At 39.0% G+C, this 25037-nt stretch overlaps 1 protein-coding gene across 3 annotated transcripts in view; it reads left to right on the top strand.

Annotated features, from left to right (window-relative positions):
• TMEM135 (transmembrane protein 135) overlaps nucleotides 1-25037 on the top strand; it is a 181598-nt gene that overhangs the window by 71060 nt on the left and 85501 nt on the right. For all 3 annotated transcript variants that reach the window (XM_066989914.1, XM_066989912.1, XM_066989913.1), the window contains one exon: nucleotides 7516-7581. In XM_066989914.1, the coding sequence (XP_066846015.1) occupies nucleotides 7516-7581 (66 nt within the window). The remainder of the gene's footprint in view (nucleotides 1-7515; nucleotides 7582-25037) is intronic.

Raw genomic sequence — 25037 nt, 5'->3', positions numbered from 1 at the left:
CTACCAGTGTGCGGGCACATTCCCAGCCTGGCCGGGGTGGTCTTTCAGCTCTTATCTTTTATTCCATCTGACAGCGTTACTAGTCAAAGCCGTTTTTGACACTTGTCAGGTGCTTTCTGCAGGCCGGCTGGCAGTTATTTTCCATCCGTCTGAGCTGTGGTTGCAGAGGAGGAAGATTTTAGCTGGCTTCAGTGGTTTGTGTCTCAGATCCAGAAACCCGTGCTCTGTGCCAGTGGTGGGACTCCTTTCTCTGGCATTTGTGTCAAGGCAGAGGAGCTTAAATACCCTACTTCTCTAGTTTCCCAGACTGGCTGCTGGCCTATTTTATGGGTAATTCCAGCATTATACTGCTGTGTGTATGTGTGTCTGTATATATATATATATATATATATATGGTTTCCTGATACTTAATTATTTATAATTGCAGCTTTTGAGAGAGTTGAGGAGTTCACTCCTTTGTGTGGAGAACACAAGAAAAGGTAAAAGTCAGTTACAGGCTGGGACCAGGAATCCCAATTAAATACCAAGCATTGCTGCTTTCTTTGGGAGGAGGGTGGGAGGAAGGAAAGGGAGAAGAATGGGTAGAGAAGTCAGGAGAAGAAAAAATTATCTTGGAAAAAGTTGCAAATACCACAACTGCAGACTACTGGGTTCCGATTAAGATAAATAAATAAAAATGCTTTTATTTCATACTCTTGGCAGTGAGTAACGCTTGATTATTTTTGCACTTGGTTCACTCGTTCAGTGTGTGTTCTGCAGCTGGAAGCTTTACAGCTCTTCTCAGGAGAGGCTGAGGTTCGTGAGCTGGTCGGCAGCAAGGGGTGTTCTCGCAGTGAAAGCCAACTGCAAAGTGGATTTTGTAGTTTGCTTTCAGGCTTGCCATCGGCCTTTTCGGTGTGATAACAGAAAAATTTGCATTTTTGCTTGCAAAATGCAAATTGGTTTGAACAGTGAGCGCGGAAGGAAGAAATGAGTTTTAGTACAAGAACTCTAAAGTGGTGTCTCTTGGACACTGCCGAAATACAAGCGCTGTGCTCTCAGCTGATTGCTGACTGGCTGCAGCGTCTCCATGACATATATTACTTTTGGGGTGCTATGAAGATAGGGTAGGTTAATTAGGAAGAGTATTTGGGGTATCTTAGTACCCGAAGAGTCTTAAAGTACGGATTTAATTCAGTGAGCAAACAGAATTTGGCAATGTAATAGAAATGGTATTGAATTGATCATATATATGTGGGTTAATTTTGAATCTCTGTTTAGACCACAGTTCTGCAAATATTCTAAGGTGCCTATGTTATTAATCTTGTTAGTTTTAGTACTGGATTATGTATGCAGTGTTATTGATGAATTTTACAAAACCCCAATCGTCTAGTAAGGGAAATAATGTTCTTTTATTATTTGAGGAGGGAGAACCATTTCTAGTTAGTACTTCGGTTGTATAAGATACATGGCCAGGTGCGTGCTGTATTTCCTTTCTGTCCTCTAATCTTCGAGGTGGGCTTCCTCCCTCCCCTGTAAATTAGAGCAGACTTGCCCCTTCTCTTGCTGTGTGTCCCACAAGCTAGTGAATGCTGTGGCTCGTGCAACTCACAGATAAGTGTCTTTTTTCTCTTTGTGCATCTTTCTTTTCCTTTGGGGCAGGCAGTAAAACGCAGCATTAAATACTAGAATAATATTTTCCATCTTCTAAACTTGCACAAAGTCATACAAGAAAGCAAAGGAAAGTAAGATGTTGTGAAAGGATCCTGGTGCAGCACGTTCTCTGGGAGCCCACATTGTAAAAGCTGACAATGAAAAAGTTAGAGAAATTTCAGATAACTAGTGCAAGGCTCTCAAAATCTCTGTAAAATATCCTTTATCACAGAGCTTAAGTTGTGTAGTTTGGTTCATAGGGTTCATATTTTAGTTGCCTGTATAGCAGGTGAAGGTAAGAAGTGATTTGGTCTGCTGATGACTAAGAGGAAAGAACTTTATTGCAGTGCTTTTCATCAAATGTCATAGCCATAAATAAGCTAATCAGTTAAGTTAAATACGAATCATCTGGGATAAGGTTTAGATCTAGAAGGTTGCCTTACAGTTGATTTCTTGGGGAAGGAATTATGAAAAAAATTGATTTCAGAAGCTTCTTGTACATTGTCCTATTCATTATTGCTTCTGCATCTTACCAAATCCCTCCTCTTTTTTGTAACACTTGTGCTTGTTTTCAAAAGCTGTGTGATGCGCAGCTAATAAGGGCTGTAACAATAGTTCATTTGCAATATGTAATCGAGTTGAAAAATGTTATTGATGATTTTGGATAGACTGTCATGAACCTTTTTTTAATGTCATTTGCTTTTTGAAAACAAACACAAATTTTAAAGGCCGGAGCTGTGAGCCAGCTATTTGCAGCCAAGATCAGCAAACTTAATAGGAGTGAAAAAAAGTCTTTTGTGTTATTCTATCCATTTTTGTATTTTTGTTCTTAAAACAAATTGCACCATTTCCATTCTAATTAAATCTGTAAATTGCTGTGAATGACTACCAAAGATCTGTGCTGTTCAGGACATATCTTTAAACATAATTCCTTTTTTATTTTATTTTTTTGAATGCAAGTGTAGAAGTAGATGCCAAAATTTGCCAGGTAATTAAAAGCACGTGAAGCATGTAGTTCTAAAATTAATTTGCTTTAGCAATCCCCTGCACTGCTGGTATTTGCAATTTTAACTTTGGTAAAAACAGTAACTATTTTGATGAAGTATTATGAGACCATCTTATTTTTGTGAATACCTAGAAAATTCAAAACATCTGCAATCTAAAATAATGCTTTTCTTTTTGTTTCTCCTACAATTTCCATCAATAATGCACAATTATTTTCCACTTCAGTTCTGATTCACACAAGCAGTTTCTCTCTTTTTTTTTTCTTTTTTTTTTTAACCCAACTGCAAGGAGTTTGAAGAGAAACGACTGCTTCCTTTGAGGGGGAACACATCTTTGTCAATCGATGACATTAGAAGTTACGAGACATTACGGAGTGGCAGGATGCATCAGGCTGCCATCTCACCTCACATATAATCTGACACAGTATGCATTCCTTAAAATAAAGTACAGTTTTAGGATTCGGCAACTATCAGCTTGGCAACACATTTATTTCACACTGAGATCACTAAAACCATCTGTTGATGATTTTCTTTCTTATGGACCTCTGACTCATGCCTCTGAATAGAAGTTTCTAAAGTCACTGCCTAGGCCTGTAATGATTCTTATTTAGGGCTTATTGAATTGAATGAAAATAAATATAAACTTTTTACAGCTTCGTAAAAATCTGATTACTAATGGAATACTTAATGCTAACAGAGACAATTAAAAGTGATTTAAATTCCCAGTTTACTGTTTCTTTGAGAACAGTATTCATATTTCTTAGATGGACAGTTTTGTCTTTTTAATTAGTTATTTGACATGAAGATAAATCCTATCTCCAGTCAGTTGTATTTCATAGTCAGAGTTACACATCCTAACATAAAACAGAAGATTATTTTAATATTTTCAGCATAAAAAATTGGCATCACGAATGCGGTATTTTCAAATTAGGAAGGAATAAATGCAATTGTATGTAGAAACCTGGCAGGTAGTGGAAAAGCGTGTCATAAATATATGCAAGAATGCTGACATTACAACCAAGTAATTAAACTTACTCTAAATGGCGTATAACTGTGGGTGTCCCTGATCAAGGGTACTGTGAATTGTGAACCAGAAGAGCCGTGAGAAGAGTTTAGTGGGTGTTGTGGTTTAACCCGGCTGGCAGCTAAACACCACACAGCCGTTCGCTCACCCTCCCCCCTCCCTCTCTGGGATGGGGGAGAGAAACGGGAAAGTGAAGCCTGTGAGTTGAGATAAAGACAGTTTATTAAGACAGGAAAATAATAATAACAATAATAATAATAATAGTGATAATGGTAATAGTATTAACAATAATAATGTGTAAGAAAACAAGTGATGCACAATGCAATTGCTCACCACCTGCTGACCGATGCCCAGCCTATCCCCGAGCAGCCGGCCCCCCACCCCGGCCAGCCACCCCTATATATTGTTTAGCATGACGCCAGATGGTATGGAATACCCCTTTGGCCAGTTTGGGTCAGCTGTCCTGGGTCTGTCCCCTCCCAGCTCCTGCTGCACCCCCAGCCTGCTCGCTGGCAGGACAGAGCGAGAAGCCGAAAAGTCCTTGGCCTGGTGTAAACACTGCTCTGCAACAATTAAAACATCAGCATGTTATCAGCGCTCTTCTCATCCTAATCCAAAACATAGCACCCTACCAGCTATTATGAGCTACTTAACTCTGTCCTAACTGGAACCAGGACAGTGGGGGCAGAAGGGCAGTTCTGCCCTGATGACTAAAAGCGTGCTAAATTTTTCCAGTAGAAATCTATTGCTGAAGTCGTCCAAGAAATTATTTTATTTGGTAGCCTTTGTTGAGAGGTTAATTTCTGACAGAGCAGTACTCTGCATGCTTTTTTCAGATACATGTAATCATATATGTGTTGAGTCTATTGAAATGGAAGGTCCATTTCTTTAAAGTTTGTGTTCCATTATATATGAGCTTTTTCAAAATCAAAACAAATTGTACCTGAATTTTATGCTGCATGAACATTGGCTGTTGTCATACCGATAACTTTGGTAGATTCAAAATTAAAAACTAAGTATACAAGACAAGATGTGTTCAATGAGCTGGGTTTTTAGCCAAAATTGATGTAATGACTTGTAATGATCCTTTCGCTATTAGCAAGATGTTATCACGTAGGGAATTTCAGAAAGGATGCGAGGTGGGTGTGGGAGCATGTTGTTCTTTTTTTCCCTGATACTGTAGGACTCTTCCTTCATGTAGCTGTTTTCTCTTTATTCTGTATGGAGCATTAAGCGTGACGGAATTTACCGTTTCAAAAAAAAAAAAAAAAAAAAATAGGGGGCTAAGTGTAAGGTTTAAGTTTAGGTAGTGGAATAATATTCCTGTTTTTAGCACCCTACCTAGCTGATATTTCTCTAAATTATCCAGTTCTTTTGACTTCCACTTCCCAGTGTATGTCTTGGGTTTAGGAGCTTCCTTGCCCCAGTCCCCCTTTAGTCCTCTAATCCCTTGTCCAAATCTCCTTTTCCCTTCTCCATCCCTGTGTTTATCCCTCCATGTTCAACCTGTACAGCTTGAATGGCAGCAGGGTGCTTTGTGTTTCGGGATTTAAACGTGGCTCGTCTTGTCGCAGCTGGATACCACAGGAGGAAGGCCAGCCTCCTCAGCTGCTGTGAAGCATTTCCACTCCTGAAGGAGAATTTGGGGAATTAGGCTGCGCTTCTCTGGAAAATCTCTGCGGATCAGCTGTAAATTGCAGTTTTTCTGGGACTTGCCACTGAAAAGTTTGTTGTGCAATGCTGGAACATGTTGATCAGGGAGGCAGCAGGGCCTCCATCCCTGGAGATGGCCAACGCGTGGTTGAACAAGCCCTGGGCAATGTGCTCCTGGCCAACCGATGGCCCCAGCAGTCTCTGTTTTCTGTGGTTTACCGAGGAGAAAGCTGGAAATGGAAGACGTTGCGGGAGTTTGTCCAAAATGGAAGTGTTACACATAAGTTCCCATTTTAAGACTGGCAGCCTTTTCCTAGCCTGATCAGTGTAATCATCCGTTTGTGTGATGTTCGAGTTTTGTGAAGCCTGGGTCTGATCATTATCCTTTTGAACGATGCAACTTCGCTAAGCTTTCCCTTGGATTTTTGCGTTTTTTTTTTCCTTGTTTCTGAATGGCTTTGACATCTGGCATGAGCTATGGGAGTACAAGAGTATTAAGAGAGATCTTTTACTAGTAGACACGAAAAGAAAGTCACACACACCAGTGGTTTTCAAAAGAAACAAAAGGAGCTTAGCTGTATTGACAGAATGCTCAGCTCGGTTGAAACATCCTTAAAAACGTTGGTGGGGAGAGCTGATGAAAGAAACCAATTTGGGGAAATACAAAAGGTTGTGTGAGGTTCACTTCACCTCTCAGAGGATAAAGGTTTGGGAAGAAGAGCCCCACTCGGGCACTGCCCCGCGCTGTTGCGGGTGTAAATGAAGCAATGCGTATTGCAGCCCGTGCCCGCAGCTCGCACGTTCATTTATCATTTACAGGTGCTGGGGGGGGGAACGAGGCAATTAAAAGCTCTTTTATAATGTTATTTTCTGCAGGTAATTATTTAGAAAGGTGAAAACCACCTCATCTGCACCTGGGAAGACCGAGCAATTAATCTCAGTAGATGTTTTTGGTACTGCATTTGTTGAGGTACAGCTGTCTTGTAGGACTGCAGCATGAACCCCCAAATCTTGCAGTCACATAAGCGTTGAGCTGCTTATTTTTTAAATTGCTATTTTAAAGACAGTCAGATACTACTGCGGCTTCAACTTTTTAAACATTTTTTCAAACAGCCTGATAATTACTTTTTAACATAGATCCCTAAATGTTAGAGTAATTTTTTTTCTATTAGAAACAGATATTAAAAACACGTTTCATTGCAGCTGAAATTGAAACCTGCTTCTCTACTTGCTATGGAAACAGCTCTTTGAAACAAATCTATTCTTGTGTATAGTGATGTGCCAATCCATGTTTTTATGTAACCAGTGAATTCTTTCGCTCCTTTTCCCAACCAGCTTGTAAATATAACAACATGGCAATTTGGCATACTTGTACTTAAAACCAAAGTTGAGAAATCAACAGAAATACTGGTCATTTATAGAAACCATTCTTTGCGCATTGCAGTCGTGTTGGTGGGTTGGGTTTTTTATCAGAAGGAAATGTGATACAGAACCTATCATTTTGTATTACAGCCTGAATTACGAGTCAGTAGTCGATGGTTATGTCAGAAGTATGTGTTTGTTGTCCCACCAAATTAAACAAAGGATGGGACAACTAGCAGAGGAACATGTGCAACCTAATTAAAGCCTGACCTAATTACAGATTTGCTCAATGTTGTGTTCCCTGTCTTTTACACATGAAGAACGTTGTGTTTTATGATGCCACAATTCCTGGTGTCAAGAGGGGCACAGGTACTTCAAGGAAGAGAGTTTCATCATACTCTTGTTTGTTAATTTAAGGCTATAATATTTATCAGCCATTTAAAAAAATAAATTGCTTTCATGATTTGTAAAATACCATGCAGCTATTTTTCCCTTAGCGACCTGCTTTCGTGTGACAGCCTCTGGAAGACCATTATTTGGGGCTGAGCGTCTCTAATGTCTATGAAGAGACTTTTGTAACTACCACAGTGTCTTGGGAGGGAACACGCGGTTCAGATGGCTGGTTTGCTGAGGATTTTGGTCTCTTCATCACCTCTCACTTTGTAATAAACCTTTGCCAACCTGTGCGGACTTTTGTAATTAACATACTGAAGTGATTCAGTTGTAAAATGAATGCTGAATGTAGCTGACATTTAAAGAAAAAGTTAAATTTGAAACAAATCTTCATGAGCTGGGTTGTCTTTTTAAAAATATCTAATCTGTGTGTGTTTGTTAATGCAGGCCACAGAAACGTTGTTCCGAATGGCAGTAGCAAGAGGAGCTATTACACCTTTAAGACACGGAGAAGTAAGGCTAAATACATCTTTTCTTTCTCTTTTTTTTGCACATGTGGTATAAAGTTTTGTTAATGTAATGCTTTCAGAATTCCTGGGGGAATTATATTGCCTTCAGGTAAGTGAAGAGGGCTGGATTATATGTAACTTGCATGTCTATGTTAAAGGTTTTTTAAACAAGAGAAGAGGATTTAAATCCTGTCCAGTGGGAGATTAAATATTCTTCCAAAAACACTCTATTTTTCTCTCTGCCTGAATCATAAATTAGCATTATAACACAAGAGTCTCAAGTGAGTCCTTTTACCCAGGTAATTGTTCATTGGGTTTTCTATATTAAAAAAAAAAAAAAGCAGAATCCAGAGAAATTCACATGAGGTTGAGCTTTGTTACAGGGTAGCTCTAGAGAGTTTACTTCATTCTTTGTCTGTTTCTCTTAAGAAATGAGTAACTTCAGGTACTATGTGAATTACTGTATGTATAGTAATTATTATATATAGTTATATAAACAATATAATATACATTATACCTAATGTGGGTTAATGCATTAAATATTTGAACTAAGGGATATTTGAATATTATGTTGCTTATACATAGTTCTGTTGATGGCGAACATTTCTTTCTCTGTCGTGTTATCAGGTTAACATTTTTCTGAACATTGCTAATTATGTATCTCCAATACTAGGGGATGCAATTTATTCTTAGCTTGAATTTCATTAAAAAAATATATACTCCAGTTAGTCATGACACTCTGGAAATGAGAACTGATCTGGGCATTGCCACAGCTGGATGTCACAGTACAGTGATTTTAATGTAGAAACTTTTTTTTTTCATGGCAATCTGATTTTCATCAAATTCTTATGTAACTCTGTGAAAAGTTTGTGCATTCAGTCTGGAACCTAGGCCAAGACTTACCTTGGGATCCCAGCTGTGCTGTAAAATGTTCCTTACACTGATGAAACTGCCTTCATTTTCCTTTTGAAACAAAATGATATATCTTTGCATCAGTGTCTGAAGACATACCTGAGATTTCCTGCTCTGACGTTGTTCACAGCTTTAGCTTTTCTGAATTTGGATCCTTTATACTTTTTATTTTCTGCTCTTCATTTTTTCCTACAGGAGAGTGTAATACAACTTCCAGGAGTGCTAGTTGTGGAATATGTGCAATGCTTCCACATTCTCTCTGTTTAGGTTTTTCAGTGAAGGGTACTTAATTTTCTATGTTTTAATGAACAGGTTGCTCAGAAAGTTTGTGGAATGTCTGTCCTTGTAGTTACTTGGTGAACAATGTGAATTGTGGGGAAAAAAAAAAAAAGAAATGATTCTTTTAAGATTGTTACTAATAATATCACACATTTAAAACACAGGGACATCACGTGTAGATGTAGAACTCGGTAGCATAGCTTAGTGGTGGACATTAATACTAGGTTAAAGGCTGGACTAGATAGTCTTAAAAGTCTTTTCCAACCTGAATGATTCTATGATTCACAGGCATAACGATCTCTGTTGTGAACAGTGTTGGTCATTTCTCTATCTGCTACATCATATGCTGTAGAAATGATGTGGTAGAAAACGTTTCAGTTGTTTCTTCAGATATTTCCTCTGATCTTTATCAATTAAACTGCCTCAAGGGCTAGAGAGAAGTGGTGAGAGGTTGTAGCCGTGATTAGGAAGGGAGGAACTGGGTGAAAGTGCATCCGTTTGGCGATGGGGAACTGATATGCTGGCATGTCGTGTCCCGTGACATAGCCCGGGTTGGGCTTTAGTGCACGTCATGTAATGTTAGAATGAGAGAAATAAAAAGGCCTTTTTTCTCTCTTATATTTTTTTCAGGCTACATGCAGGGGAAAAAATATCTCGGCTCAGGGAAGATCTCTTCCTTAAATTCCATTGTAGAATTAGAATTTATTTAGTTTGAAAACGAGGAATAACAATCAAATGAAATTAATTTTTCCAGAAGAAACATATAATTATGAAGAGTCACATTAAATTTTTTAGCTCTTCCAAGGACTTGCTAAACATTTGCACAGCGCATAAGTAGAAGGGGAGCCAGAAAAAAACCAAATTGAATGTGAACTGAAGTTCCCCGCATTCTGTTTGAGAAGTGTGAACTTGGCAGCTGAAATGAAAGCTGAGCAACTTGTTTGTTGGCAATTCCAAACTCCGGGGGCAGCAGTCCAAATGTGCAAAAGTGCTGTTGGGCTTTCACAGCAGTATTTAGAGTGTAGTCCCGTTTCACGTTTAGGAGGGAGTAGAAGTGTTCGATACTAGAAGGAAAAAATAATGTAGATGCTTAGTTGTTTTAAATCCATTTAAAAATTACAGTATTCTGTCTGCACTGCTGAACAGATTAATGGGCAGATATTTCTTCTGTGCAGACAAAACAGTTATCCATTTTAATCCAGTTGTCATCAACAGGTGGATTTGTAATATTCATTGCTTAGGGCAAATGCCTCTTCTCCTCCTTCTGGCCGTTCCCTGTTCCTTGGGACTCATCTTCTCGAGGCTGTATGCTTATAGAATTTTTAAATCTTGTTTTAATTATCCTTGAAGGAATTGAAAAATGAGGTGATTCTAGATATTTGACTTTTGGATGTGCTTTGTAAAATTACCGTTGAGAGTTTAGAGAATCATGCTGCCAAAAGTAGTTATCAAATTTGGGCCCGTAATGTTAGTAGTTTTTGAACTGGAGGATTCAGATCGTGAAGGTTCCTGAAGAATCTTCTCAGCAGTTGCCTTGCTCCTGGTTTGACCAAGTGCAGTAGCATCCATGGGAGGGAATCAAACCCCGGAGTAGAATTCCTCTTCAGGAATCAATACGTTGTTTTTCTTGTTAATTAGTGATTTCTGTCGGTTGCTTTGTCCTGGGGGGCGGAGCGTGGGGCAGAGCCTCGCAGAGTTTACTCATTTCTGTTAGCACTTCACGCTCGTTCCAGGACGATCCGAAAGCTGTACGAGCAGATGTGATCCCACCGAATCTGCGGCTGCGCTTGCGTGCAGGAGGCTCAGGATGCGTTTCATTAACTCCACGAGCTTTCGAGTCAGGGCATAGCTGCGAGCTGTGCGCTCGGGGTACCTGACACCACCGGGGGAACTTGGCCAGCTGTTTGCGGTGCTCGTGCAGCGGGCTGGGATCTCCTGCCATCTGCTCCTCGCGCCTTCCAGCCGCTTCCAGACGGTTCCAGCTGCCGTCTTCCTGGGTGCCAGCTGATGTGGCAGCAGCGGCAGAGATGCGAGGAAACAAGAGGAACTGCAGCCTGCCTGCTGAAGAGGATGAGAAAGGGAATAGGAGGAGCCTGGTGCCTCAGGTTTGACAGTTCACGCTTTCTTACCAGTTTTGCTCACCAGTTCTGCGTCTGCTGGAGCTTCTGCTGTTGTATGCTCATCCTGTCCCCAGGGGGGACTGCCAGAAGATGGTTTAAGGGTTGGTAGTGGCTGTGAGAAGTCATTGGATGCATGGTAGGGAGACGGAATGTGTTTGACAGGCAACGTTGAAGTCTGTTGACCATACACAGAAAACTTTTCCCTAATTTTAATTGAAAGCGACCAGCTTTATTCACACTGAGCAACAAAGGAGTGATAATTGGAAGCAGTGTGTCACAAATAACGCTTGTATGTCATGTGGAGGTGCTGAACAGGACTGGATGTGGGACTGGGCAACCCTCTTGTTGGACTGGATGCCCCCTCATAAGCAGGGCATTGGACCAGATGACCACCAGCATCCCTTCCAGCCTCAGCCCTCCGTGGTTCTGGGAAGGAGGGGTCTGATTACGACAGAGTTTGCAGGACCGGTGTTAGCAATCCCTGTGGAAGAGGCTAACAGAAATGCATGCAGCCCATCCAGAGAAGGAGCAGGCGGATAAACAGAGAGGGTGGAACGCATAATGGAAAAATACCAAGAAATAGGTAGGCTCACGTGGACAGCAGAGTTGATGGCAGAGGCAGGATTCCCAGAGAGCCAGAAGTGATAACAGCCACGTTTGAACTCTGTGGATGTTAACTCATTTCTTACAACATCTTTATGAGTCTGTAAACTGTCTGGCTCTTCTGGGTGGAAGAATTCAGGTATGCATCTTTAGAGTTCTTCAAGTCAATCAGCAAAAAAAGCATTGCTGCTGCAGAGCTGCAGAAGAGAAAGGCTGTGCCCCAGGGGTTGTGCTCTTCCATCTGAAACATTAAGGCATAAGGGGGACCTTCAGTATGATGGAAGATTCTCTTCATGTAGGGCTTTTGTGCTGGGATATACAGGAAAAATTAATCTTGCACAAGAGACAGACTTGTATAGGAGAGTCAGAGCAAAAAAATAAAAAAGAGCTTAGGCTATACGATAGGCTCCATTTTATAATTACTGCAACAGCTGAGATGTTTTGAGAAGTTTCAAAGAAAGAAATGGAATCTTCAGTCTGTAGCAGTACCAAAGAATGCCATTAATTTAGGATATTTGCTGGTTTATTCCTTTTTTTTTTTTTCTGCTCCAGTTATACAAAAGCCTTTGTCCATGAAATGCCAATGGAAACAAAGTATGAAAAGGGATTTCTAGACTGTGTCTGTAAGTTTCAATGGGGTTCAGTTCACAATAACGTCTAGATTTAGCTGCAGTGTCCGAAGAGAGATCTATCCAAGTTGACATTGATTTGCCAGTACTTTGTTGTAAGAAGGCATGTCTTTGCTTTCCTTTAAAACTGTGTTTAATAAATCTCAGGATTACATTTTCATTCTGAGTATTTTCTGTAAGGAAAATAATATGAAGCACAGAGTTTTATGAACTTAGCCCAGTTACCTATAAAAGGTGATTTTGATGGATTTGTATTCATACTAAATACCTGTGATACACTTATGATTAAATTTTTACCTAGACGTTAATCAAGGGGATTTGTAAGGATCTTTAACATGCAATTTCTTTTATGTTTTTAGAAGTAAATATATAAAGGTGGCAACAGCAATACGAAATACTTCATTATGCAACAGTTCTCTTATTAGTTCCACAGACCTTATCCTCTGCTTTACAGTTTGCACTTGGGACAGATGTAAGATGACACAGTCCAAGAGCCACAGGTCTACCTGCATCACTTGGGTTCAGTCTTTGAAAAAAGCACTGGGACAACTTTTAAGATAACATCAGTTTGTTTTGGTTTGAACAGGAAGGACCTTAGAGAGGACCTTAGTAACAACAATGCAGTTATTTCCAAATGAGCCATCCTTATATTATTGTGATGTTTTATTTTGTCTTGTTTTGACAATCCAATACTCCAGCAGAGTATTTTTTCTTTATAACTCAAAACTACAGATTATATGAGAGGATGCATCTATATTTTAGAGTAATGCTATTAAAGTCAATAATAAATTTAAAAACATTATAAAAAGCTGAAGAAGTTGTGAAAGCATTTATTTTTTGCTATTGTGGGTTGCACTAACCGATAAGTAACTGTTAAATCACAAAATTCAGTAGTCACTGAAGTAACATTTCTAAAACAGTTTTGTATTTATATGTGTTTATACATGTGCATGCACACATATGGAGATTATACGTTCTTTTTCTTTTTCATTGTGAAATTTTCTTTTTTTTTTCTTTTCTTTCTTTTCTTTTAAGATAGAATTTCTACCTTGGAAAGTAGGGGAAAATGTTAAAATGGGAGTACTAGCTCAAAGTTCCTTGCCCTCTTTCAGCCCCATACACCGCATCAGAGCAGAATGTAGTGCCGAGTCCTGGAAACTTCAGGAGTGTAATTAAGACAGTTAGACAACAATTTTTATTATTAGTAGCAATAACTGTAATCACTTTTTTTTTCACAAGAAGGGACTTCCTGATTTTGCTTGTCGTTAGAGCAATTTGAAAGAGATCTTAGGACACATCAATTACTTCATTTAGGTCTGTTTTGTAAAGGCGACAGGGTGTAGATTGGTCATTTAAATGATGATCTCTATTCTGTATGAAGGGATTTATTCTAGAAATTACGGAATTCTAGATATGATTTTTATATTTGGGGTTTTGTCACAGTGATGTGCCTGCTCATATTTTTAGCCAGCTTCATTTGTAATACATGAAACACAGGAAGACTTCAGGATTGTGGATTGTGAAAGGTATTGTGAATCACTTGAGATTAATTTCCATTCAAATAAAATTGCTTTGGGCACTCTGTTTCCCGTGATTTTAGCTCGAGGGCATACCAGGCCTAATCATTTACAGGCACGTTACAAACCGAACGGCAACGTGATCCTAGACATCTGATCCTCTACCCTCTTGCCTTCCTGTCACAAAGATGTCATTATTGCCGGGGTTTTAAAGCTCTGCTCTCACAGACTACACTGACATCTCTGATTTCCATTCTTTTGTCTTGAATACTTCGTTACTGTCATGTTAATATGTGAGGAAATATGTTTGTTCAGATTTACATAAATCTTACAGCATGGGAGCCACTCGAGTTATGTCCCCGATGGTGCTCTACTTTTTAAGCTTTATGTTGTAGCCGAGGACACTTTTTAAAAGTGCTGTTGGTCAAAATGAGTCTTGTTTGTTCTCATTGCAAATTAAAATTCTTCCTAGCAAACTGTGTTTGACATATACAAAAGAAATCTGGTTTGGTACAACAAAACTTAAATTCTTGTGAGGCCATGTCATAACATTCATGGACTTTTCCTGCCTTCAAAATAGCATTGTCAGTCTCTTGGATCTTATTTTGTGTTTTCTTTCCCTCCTGGTTGAGGGTTGCTAGTAGACAGAAAAATGAGTATTTTTTTAAATTTATTATGTTGCAAAACAATGTCAATTTAATTTAACCAAACCATATTTTCTGAATGCATGGTGTAAGATCTGAAGTGCCAGTATGTTTCAGTATTTGCTTCTCTTATGTTTGCACTCTTATTTTGGAAAGGTATTACTTTGCAAAATTACAAAGAAGCAGTTACTTGCAGCCGAGTCCCTTTTCCTTTAAAGGGAGGCCATTCCTTTCTCTGTCCCCAAGAGTCAGAAAAATCAGATTTCCAGCTTTAAGAAAAATTGTTTTTAAATAGTAATAATAAAGAAGTAGTAGCATAGATCAGTGTTCTGAAGCATCAATTAAAAAAAAAAAACCAACTTTGAAATTAAGGACATACATAGCTCTACCTTTCTTTTTAGTGAAATCTTTTTTGATATTGAGCCTGGCTTTTATAACTTGTTGAAAAAGAGCAGCAAATTGGTAAAACATATACTTTAGAATAGAACTGTTTTGTAGTCTACTTACCTCAGGTTTCTTTTTGAGATGATTGTCAGAACTGTTGGTATCTGGAAAATCCTTCTGGTGGGTCAGAATTACTGACCAGTTCAAAAGTAGTTTAATTGCTTGTCAATAATATCTGGAAGTAATTTAAAAGTAAATAACTCTTCTGATTAAATACAGTGAAAACTGAAGCTGGAGGGAAAGAGAATGCCATAGGTCCCTAGAGAGGAAAATCACCAGATTCCCTTCACATTGTTCCATCGTTCACGGTTTGAGTGTTGTTTTCGCCACATGTTTGGTTGTGTAAAGGTGGTTTGTGTCCACATCGCTAGATCTTTGGTAATAGATTGTCCTGGGTTATCCTTTTTATGTGGTTTAGAGACATTTTTAATCGTGAAGAAGAAAGTAAATTTGTCTCAAAACCTTAGCTGAATGTAAAGAGCTCTGCTGCTCTTTTAATAGGTGATTTGCTTAGAGATATTCTATTTCTTGCTAAAAATCATCATGAGGCTTGACAAATACTCATGTATTCCAGATAATTTTAAAGTGGAGTGGTGGGATTCATACATTTCAGGTATTGTGTATGCTGTAAATTTAAGGTAGAAATACGTGAAAACAGGATAATGGCTACATGTTCCAGAATATGGAGAGTTACCACTTAAGAACGATAACACTCACGTTTGGAAACAGAGAACTTTTGATTTCACTTCTGTTTTGAAAGTCATCTAAGCAAGCTATCTAAGTGATTTATGTTTTTTATGTTTTTTTTTTCCCTTTCTTTTTCTTTTAATGTATGGGCAATGTAGCCTGTCTGCTTTTCATAAACTGGAACAATGGGGTTTAGTACTTAAAATGTTTGACATATCATGCTATGCATTCATTTTATTGTAAAGTAGATCTTTTAATGCAGGCTGATAGAATATATTTATATTATTATAATCATAACTTCCCCTTTGTGAAGTAAAACATGACTCTAAAATGCATATTGGATTATGCTCTCAAATATTTCCCAGATATCATCAAGAAGGTTTTGACAAGCAGCAAGGGAAGGAGGGAGTTAGCTCTTTTAAAGATTTTGTTCTTTCTTAAAACTTTCTTTTACCTTCCCTTTATATTGCACATTTGTTATTTTTTCTCATAACACATAACAATAAAAAATAAATGGACATCAACTACTTCATTGCTTATAATATATGTAGATTCACTTTGAAGAAGGGATACTTTCAGTGGGAATGTTATTTGCATTCATTCATTCCCAGCTAATGATAATTAGTATTCCTTTAGGAGAACAATGCAAATGCAAGAATCACACTTAAATGATTGTTGGTGTTTCCTGCCTGCTCTTTAGAATTATCACTGAATTCAGTTAGCTGAGTAATGTCTTCCCATTTCTATGGCAGATGGAGGAGTGGCTCATGACCATTCTTCAAAACCCCATCGAGGAGACAAATCAGTTTGACAAGAAACAAAAACCAGGACAGATTGGAATGACCGAGGAGTCGAGAATAATTTTCGACTTTGCATCATAGCTTTTTCCTCTGGTCAAGTGACTGGGGATAAAAGGAAATCACTGTATTGCTTCATGTCCAGTTACATTTTTAATGCTCTCGTTCTTTCTGCTACCTCAATTCCAGTTATTTTACACTCATTCATACGTTAGGCTTCTAAAAGTATTGTTGAGCACACATGAAAAAGTAGCCGTCTTTAACAGTTGTTAATTCCTCTGTGTATAAATAGGTTGCATAGATCTAAATGTTATTTGAAACGCTTTTCTTTGGCTTTCTGAAATAAGGATGAATGTGCTGCAGTCAGCAAGCAAGCTCTTTCTGCTTCCTGTTTGATGTTAAAAATTTGGGGAAAAGCATACAAATCAGAGTTTATATTTCCTTATTAATGAGTAATTTTAGATAGTAGCTGGTGAACGGATGAAAAGTGAAACTGATGACAAGTAAGGTTGGGACGGATATGAAAAAAAATAATAAGTAGCAACAATTAATACTTCTGGTTTGACGCTGTCTCCCACAAGATCCTTGCAGAGAAGCTGATGAGGCAAGTGCTGGTTGGGCAGACGACGAGGTGGATGGAAAAATGGGTGAATGGCCAGGCCCTGAGCGTGGTGGTCAGTGGTACGAGGTCTGGCCGGAGGCCCGAAGCGAGTGGAGGAGTACCCCAGAAGTCAGTACTGGTGGACCACGAGTTGGACCTGAGGCAGCGATGTGCCCTTGCTGCAAAAGAGGCTAATGATGTGCTGGGCTGCATTAGGGGGTGTGCTGCCAGCAGGCTGAAGGAGGTGATCCTGACCCTCTGCTGGTGCGCTCTGTCCAGCTCCGGGCCCCTCACTACAAGAGGGACGCGGAGATCCTGGAGCGAGGCCAGCAAAGGGCCGCAAAAGTGATGAAGGGCCTGGAGCACCTCTCCTGTGAGGGCAGGCTGAGAGAGCTGGGGCTGTTCAGCCCGGGGAAGAGGAGGCTCAGGGGGATCTCATCCATGTCTATAACACCTGAAGGGAGAGTGCGAAGAGGCCAGAGCCAGGCTCTGTTCAGTGGTGCCCAGTGCCAGGACAAGAGGTGATGGGCACAAACTGGAACACAGGAGGTTCCAGCTGAACATCAGGCAGCACTTCTCTGCTGGGCGGGTAGTGGAGCACTGGCTGGCACAGGTTGCCCAGAGAGGCTGTGGAGTCGCCTTGGAGATCTCCAAAAGCCTTGTGGTGCTGGGCAGCCTGCTCTGGGTGTCCCTGCTTGAGCAGGGCTGGGACCACATGGACGCAGAGGTGCCTTCCAACCTCACTCATTCTGTTTGTGTACGAAGTGCTAAATTTTGAAATCTTGCTGTGCATTTCTCTGTATGTGTAAAAATAGAATAATGGCACTTACATCACTTAAATATGCACCCAATAAATAGTGTACAAAATTTAAAATTTAAATATTCCATTTATTAACTTATTTTAAGCCTCAAAAAAAATATCAAAGTGCAGTACCTAGCAACTCCAATTTATATGCTAGGGGTTTTAGGATGACCCCCCAGAAAAGTGAAGGTGTGTGAAAGCGCTCTTTGTTTTCACAAATCTGTAGGGAGGTTGTCTATCCCAATTGGGAAGTGATACCCCAAAACAAGGTGCAGTATTTCTAGTGTAATACTAATTGGTTACAGGAGGGAAGAGACTCTGGAGCATCTCTGTCATATGACGGATCGGGATCCTCATTTGGTGAGAACTTTTTTGGACGCCGCAGATCCGGTACCGCACTCCAGTGATCTGAAGTCAGTTCATACTTCAAATTTTTGTTCTTCATTTAAAAGGAGGAAGGAGAACTTTCATGAATTGGTTTTGGGAGGCCAGCCCTATGCCTGGAGAACAGTCCAGCCTCAGACAGTCAAATACCGCTACAAATGTAAAGGAAACTCTTTGTTATGGAAAAGGTCAAATGCCACTGCTCAGTGCCCAAGTGTGAGCATAGAGGGCACTTCAAGAACCAGTAATAGTGGCTGTTAATTGAACTTCTTTGTTTAAAGTTCTCTGCTAACTCAATTGTAATATTTTTACAGGGTTAAATTGCTGTCTTCTCAGAATTAAATTCTTTTTCTTGACTAGCATCTTAGCATGAGATAGGCTGGCTGCGGGTCTGGTCTGCCGGCAGGAAGAATGTCAGCATGAGCAGGCTGTTGGAGCAGTTCTCCCACTCTGAACCATGAAACCAATCTGTTCCTGTCGGTTCCAATTTTATGGAAACTAATTCTTTCTTGATGGAATCAGGTGAAAAATATGTGGTTCTGATTAACAAACAGTATGCACGGTTTCTTAAGGTCACGGGGAGCATTCCCCTGGACGTGTGCATGCATTCAGGTGTGTGTGTGTATGATTGTGGATATATATCAAGATAGGCATCTTTGTGTATTAAAAATGATGGGCAGTTTTTCTTTACGTACACACTTGTTTTTAACTATTTGTAATAAAGCTGATAAACTAATACGACACGATGTAATTAGATTGTAACTTAGATGTTTATTATAATATTTATTCAGTTCACTTGTTTCTAAGTTTCAGAAACTCATCTTTTTAAACTCTGTAACCCGCAAAAGAATATTTAGTGTAACCATGCAACATAAACCCAAATAATGAGCATTTTTTAAGCAGTACTGTTTTCTGTAGGAAATAAGTATTATACAAAAGACTGCCTGAACAAAATAATGATCTTTCATTTTTAAGTACCCCGCAGAGCTGAAGAAAATAAACCACTATCTGCAGTCTGCCTAATGGACTGCTCACCACATCACCACATGCAATTAAGCATAAGTGATTTTTCTGCTCAGGACAAGCTCAAGACTGATTTAGCAATGAAACTTAATTACTTCTAGCCCTTAGAGAAAATGGCTCAACAAGGTTGAGGTTGTTGGCAGGGCAATGTGGGAAAGCAATTGCTGAAACTCCCGTCACCATTTCTGATTTTCTGTTAGCAGTACTTAGCAGTGTTAACCTTCAGTTAAACAAATATTCCCACAAAATTGTGCATTATGCCATTTGTTTCTTTGCTACAGGTAAAAGGCAAAGGGAAAGATAATGAAAGATAACTTAAACACAAGTGATGTGAGCATGTCAAAGTGCTTCAGTGTATGGGTGAAGTTCTTCTGTGCTAATAAAAAAACCTTGCAGATTAGCTCTCAGATGCCTGTATGTGTAAGGTCACCATCCTGGACATAGAAATCTCAGGCTAAAAGCTAAAACTAAGTGTATTTGTGCTTCTTCGCAACTTAGGATGCCATAGTTAAATTAGTTTCTTTAATTTGTACTAAGGTGACAGGAAAAACGATGAAGGAACTGAATAAAAAATTAATCATATTAACGAATGACTTTATTGCTTCATCTGAGTTTTTAGGAATGTGTTATTTAAAGGAAACAGGAACTTCAATTCTGTGACTCCAAGGAATACATCTGGAATAACAATTCTGAAGGACATATGGCATCAATTGGCTTATATTTTCCTATATGGAGGTTCTGATTGCAGTAAAGGGAAGGACTGTTCATTAATTACGCAGAATTAAAAATACAAATACTGTGTTGTTGTTGATTTATATACCCTGCTGAAGTACAGTGAGTTCTGAAAGAAAATGTGGGAGTTGAGCAAAGAAAATTGCCTTTTCTGCTTGTCAGCTGGGACAATAGCTTGCTTTACTTTTGCAGTTTATTTTTCCCCTGAAAGGTTTTGACTCCCATACTCTTTATCTCTTCCTGTAGATAAATCTCTCGTACACCTCTACGAGCATTTTCATTTACAAAGAGAAGTAATATCGCAGTTGTAATTCATTCCATATAGTCACCTTCTCAGTAGTGTTCAAAGTCTTACTCCTGCTAACAGCTATGGACATATTTATCAATGGAAATACTCATGGTAACAAAATTAACGTGTGCTTGAATATTTGCAAGAGTGTGCAGCACTAGGCACTAATTCCCGAAGGCACATTTAGCTCATGCTCTACTGCTTTACTCAGTAGGGAGTCAATTTAAGTATGTGTATATGTCCCCTTAATTTCAACAGTATTTAACAAAATAGCTGACTTAAACTTTTCACTAGATAGGAAATAATAATTCAAGCGTGTTCTTCAATGCTGTTGATTTTTTTCATTATTATTTTATAAATTTATTTGAATTCAGGGCTTTTAAAGACTTGGAATGAACTGTCTTAGGCTTGTATTTACCATCCCTAGAAATCAAATCGGTGTATCTGGGTATTTCTCGTTATAAAGGAGTTGGACTTTTTGGGTAGTAAACAGCTATTTTAAAAATCATGCTGAATTTTCTGCTTTAATGCGTAAATACAGCTTTCAGTAATCTATAGATTGGCTCGTAGCAACATTAGTCCCTTCCTAAGCTGTATTTCCCTTGCATACACTCTTTAAACTGCTTAGGCTTAAAATTTCTAAGCCAAATGAGGCTGGTGCCCCTCAAAAAGTTTGCTTTGCTATACAGTCTTGATTCACCTCCTCTCATGAATGAGGCTGAGGTCTGGCAGAAACCGCCATGTGACTGAGTAATTCAAGACACATGCGCTCAGAACTGAATTACAGTTGCACCAGCAACATGTGTCAAGAACCACATGAACTTAATAAGGGATAATTCCTGCCCCAAACAGTTAACTACCTAAATAAATTTGGGAAAAGGCTGGAGAAAATGTACTATTAATATCTCCATGTGTTACTTGAGTAGGTGTGTGTTTAACTCAGTCATACAAAAGTGAAAAGTACACTGCTGTTCTTATCTCTTCAGCTGTGAGGCCAAAATATCACTGATTGTTTTGCAGTAGGTCACGCAATAGCTTTATTTAATTCCTATCTTAAACTCATTAATGGATCTTGATAACCCAAGTGCTCTCATGCAGTTTTAGGTTGCAGCGGACGTAGGTCCCGGTGGTGTGCTCATCTCTGGTTTCTTCAGCCATCCAGTGATAAGGTGATGCTTGGGCTGCCCTGTAACTATCATCTTTCAAATTTTGTGACTGATAATATGGTTGGGATCATATCACTGCCTCTTTCTTGAATTTCATTGAAGTTTGGAAGCCAAGCTTCACCCCTTAGGAGAAAAGACTGGTGCAATCTGCTGTTTATTTGGAATACCACCAGTAGTACTACTGTCTGCTTTCATCTATTACCTAAATGTTTTTAACATATGTAGAGATGAATTATTTTGTTTACAAACTTCTTCTCTGTTTTTATAATTTTATAAGACAGGTACTTTGACTTCCATGCATCTCCTGGATTTTACTCCATTAACTTGTTTGTAAAAAGAGCTCACCAGTCATTTTTAATTTACTTCTCTGAATTTTCTTCGCTCCAGCTGAGCTGTGTCATTTTACAGCCTGTGCAGAATAGAACTGAACAGAGGCAGATATGGAAATATTTCTTTTTCAATAAGATATTTTGTACACAATGTGCTCCTCCTGTGGAATTCATTACAGCTCGATTTTCTGTAAATTCAGGAGAAAACCCTTAGACGAATGCAAATTCCATCTCTCATCTGCCTGCCCTTGAACTCAGTTTTATTTTAGAAGGACTGAGTGTCAGAGAAACATGCACGGGTATGATTTTCCAGAAGATTTTCCAGAAGGTTTGGGACATCATGAGAAAAGTGTTTTGAATTCCAGAAATTTGGAAGTACACACATGTTTACTAAAATATTTCTTTAAAGAAAAAACTCTCTGAAGTTACTGAAACTCAGGACATTCCTCCTGCAACTTTTGCACGATCAAGTCTGACCCTGCAACTGCTTTTTAGAATTAGTGTCCTTTGTTTATTTTTTTATTTGAATGGTAGTGATGATGTGTAAAGGAAAGGCTGATTGATTCCTGTTTCCATGTTCTTGAGATCCACTCAAAGTCCTGAAATTCATTCTCATTTCACCTCAAATAGAAAAGAGCCAATTAAAGCAGCATCTCATAAACACACAGTGGCTATCAAGAAATAATTTAACGTGAGACATTAAATGTCTGTTTTGCAAGCATGTCTTTCCAACAGTTAACTGTACTCACAAAAACTGTCCTAAATGAGTATTTTTTTCATTTCAGTATGCTAGTAGCTTTGAATTGTATCAATACATTATATGTAATATATAAATTCTTTCAGTTCAGGTATATGCAATTTCTAGAAACAGTATTCAGTGATGAGGTTCACAAAATATTTTGATTATTTTGTGATAGTAGTGTGGGAAATATATGTTACATGTAATGGAGCTGTGTACACAAAAGACAAAATATACCATTACGGTAAATAGTTGTCATGAGCTTGGTGTGGACTGTATTAATTTCAGTATGGTTTCGACACTAACTACAGGATACTGCTATAAAGGATATTGGATATCCTTATCCTGGATAAGGATAAAGCACTACTCGGTAGTGCTTTGCTAACAATGTGTAAATTGCTTATATGGCCACCGAGCAGTTAATGCAGCAACAATTCATTTATCTTAAAATACAAAATAGATTTATTTTTTATTTCCTCTGATATCTAGTAAATGTTTAGGGCTAGGCTCTGCCAACATACATTAAAATATTAATGTGGGATTTCCCTACAGCTTATTCTGGATTGCTGTTTCACAGTGGCCATGGTGACTTATGAGGGATGTGGTGACATCTGAGGGATGTGGTGACATACAAGTGGCTGAGAGAAGGGTCCTCCCCCAGTCGCTTCCCAAGGCATTTTTGTACAAACAAGATTATAATTCGCGGTTATGTTATAGATGCTGGTAAAGCACTCCTGGAATGAAAAGCAACAGCTGTTTGATGTTTAAATGCTGTGCTCGTGTCTGAAGCAGAGAGAACAGTTTGTGCCTTGGAAGTTAGGGAGAATTTTAGAGAAGCTGGGCAGAAGGGCTCAGCATCGATTAAGTGTCACTCGAGTCCTACTCATGCTTCCAGCTACGTCCATAAGGGTTTGTAAGGATTTTTGGCCATCCAGCATGGGGTGCCGACGCTGGTGCTCTCCTCTTGCTGTCCTCTCCAGGGTGTGGACACAGCGGGGTTTGCAGTGGGGACGTAGCCGTCCTACTAGGGACAGGACCCAATACACGGCACCTGGTGCATTTTTAACAAGTCTCAATGCCATCTTACCCAGCGTGCTCACGCCATACCTCTACTTGTCACTTCAGAGATACTGCCCTTCCTTTTGTTATGGCCCGTGCAATGGCCATAGTACAAGACATTTCTAAGTTTTGCCTCGTGGTGCTTGTATTGTTTCAAGTGTTTGCGCAAAAATCTTTGCGTGTACCCTTCCTTTTGAAGACCTGCTATGCCAGGTAGGTGGCCAGGCAGAGACTTGCAGCCTTGAAATCCCAGCCCTGCCGGGCAGCCGTTATTGCGTATTGACTGAAGGACTGGTTCCTTGATTCAACTTTTATTTTCTCCAGTATTTCAACAGGCTTTTTTTAAGGTCCTACCAAGGCAAAGTTTTTTCTTGTAATAAGTAGAAACAGCCCATCAGAGTTGTGCTTTTAGAGCATTACCGCCAAGGGTAGAACAATGTGTAGAGGTTAAAGCTGCTCAAACCTTGCTGCAGTGGCACTAAAACGACTGGGCCAGCCCACTGTAGGCCACTCTTCCTAATCTAACTGCCAAACTGGTCAGGAAAAGACTATGGGAAAGCACCTCTGTAAGTTACAACATGATTTTTTTCAGTGCTAGCTGCTATTAGGATGTCTCATGTCCCACAGTGCTGAATGTTAAAAGTTTCCCCAAGAAGGAGTTTTTGGAGAGCTGAAATGAGACAAAGCTGCTTTTATTGCTGGAAAGTTCCAATTTGTCTATATTAATTCACTTCAGGTATGTAAAGGAATTTTATTTGAGATAGCTTAAGAAAAATGTGTTTTCTTAACATTCCTATCTGGCATTATATTAAACATTTGAAAACATGTATTAAACATTTGGAGATACGCTAATGAACCAGAGTTCCATCAATTTCTCTTTGACCTATTCCTCTGTTGTAGGCTTACAGTTTATAGTACCAAAATACTGTAGTAAATCACTTCATAATTAAATTCTTTGTTGATATCTCAGAGGATTGAAATTCCTTTGGGTTTTCCCACCACCACCTTTGAAGATAAGAGCTGATTTGTAATTTTCTTCCACTATTCTAAAGTAGTTTCAGCTCAGGTGACCTAGCAAACAGATAAAAACAGTGTCATCCTCAAGGCACAGAAAAGATCTAAGGATTTTGTTTTATATATCCGTTCATCTTTTTTGTTTCTGTAGAATTGGCAAGTTACAGCCTTTCAGAATCTCCAAGATTTTGTATCCAGTTATATAAGGCTGTCTTTTTATTGATTGCCACCTTTCTAGTGCAAACATTTTTTAATGGAAGAGAAAAATCTGTGCTAGATTCAATGTTTATTATAGGCAAGACCTGAGGAGGCTGTTAATTTTGATCTCAAGACTGCCCAATAGAAGGCATATTTTCAAAACAAACCAGAAGATAAGAAGATTAAATCCTAAAGGATTTCTGAATAAACTCGGTTTTAGTTGCTTAATCCTGTCTATTTTGTGTTGTTGATTTATTTATGCTTTGAAGCAGAGGGCACTCAAGATGGATTCATTTAGGCATCTTGTATTAAATCTGCAAGCATTAAGCCCTTGCTCTGCTTTATTACAGTTTGTGTTGTGAGTTCGGTTTTTCTTTCAAGAAACAGAAGAGTAACAATGGTCTGTGCGTTTTTTCCCCAGAACAATGTTTTCAAATGTTGCTCTCCCTGGTAGCGTGCTGCAGCGCTGGTCAGTGTTTGAAGAAGCATTTA

The sequence above is a fragment of the Anser cygnoides genome, chromosome 1 (assembly GCF_040182565.1).
Source record: "Anser cygnoides isolate HZ-2024a breed goose chromosome 1, Taihu_goose_T2T_genome, whole genome shotgun sequence".
NCBI lineage: Eukaryota > Metazoa > Chordata > Aves > Anseriformes > Anatidae > Anser > Anser cygnoides.
Note: the sequence above shows the minus strand (reverse complement) of the source record. Positions and strands in the feature narration are given on the sequence as shown.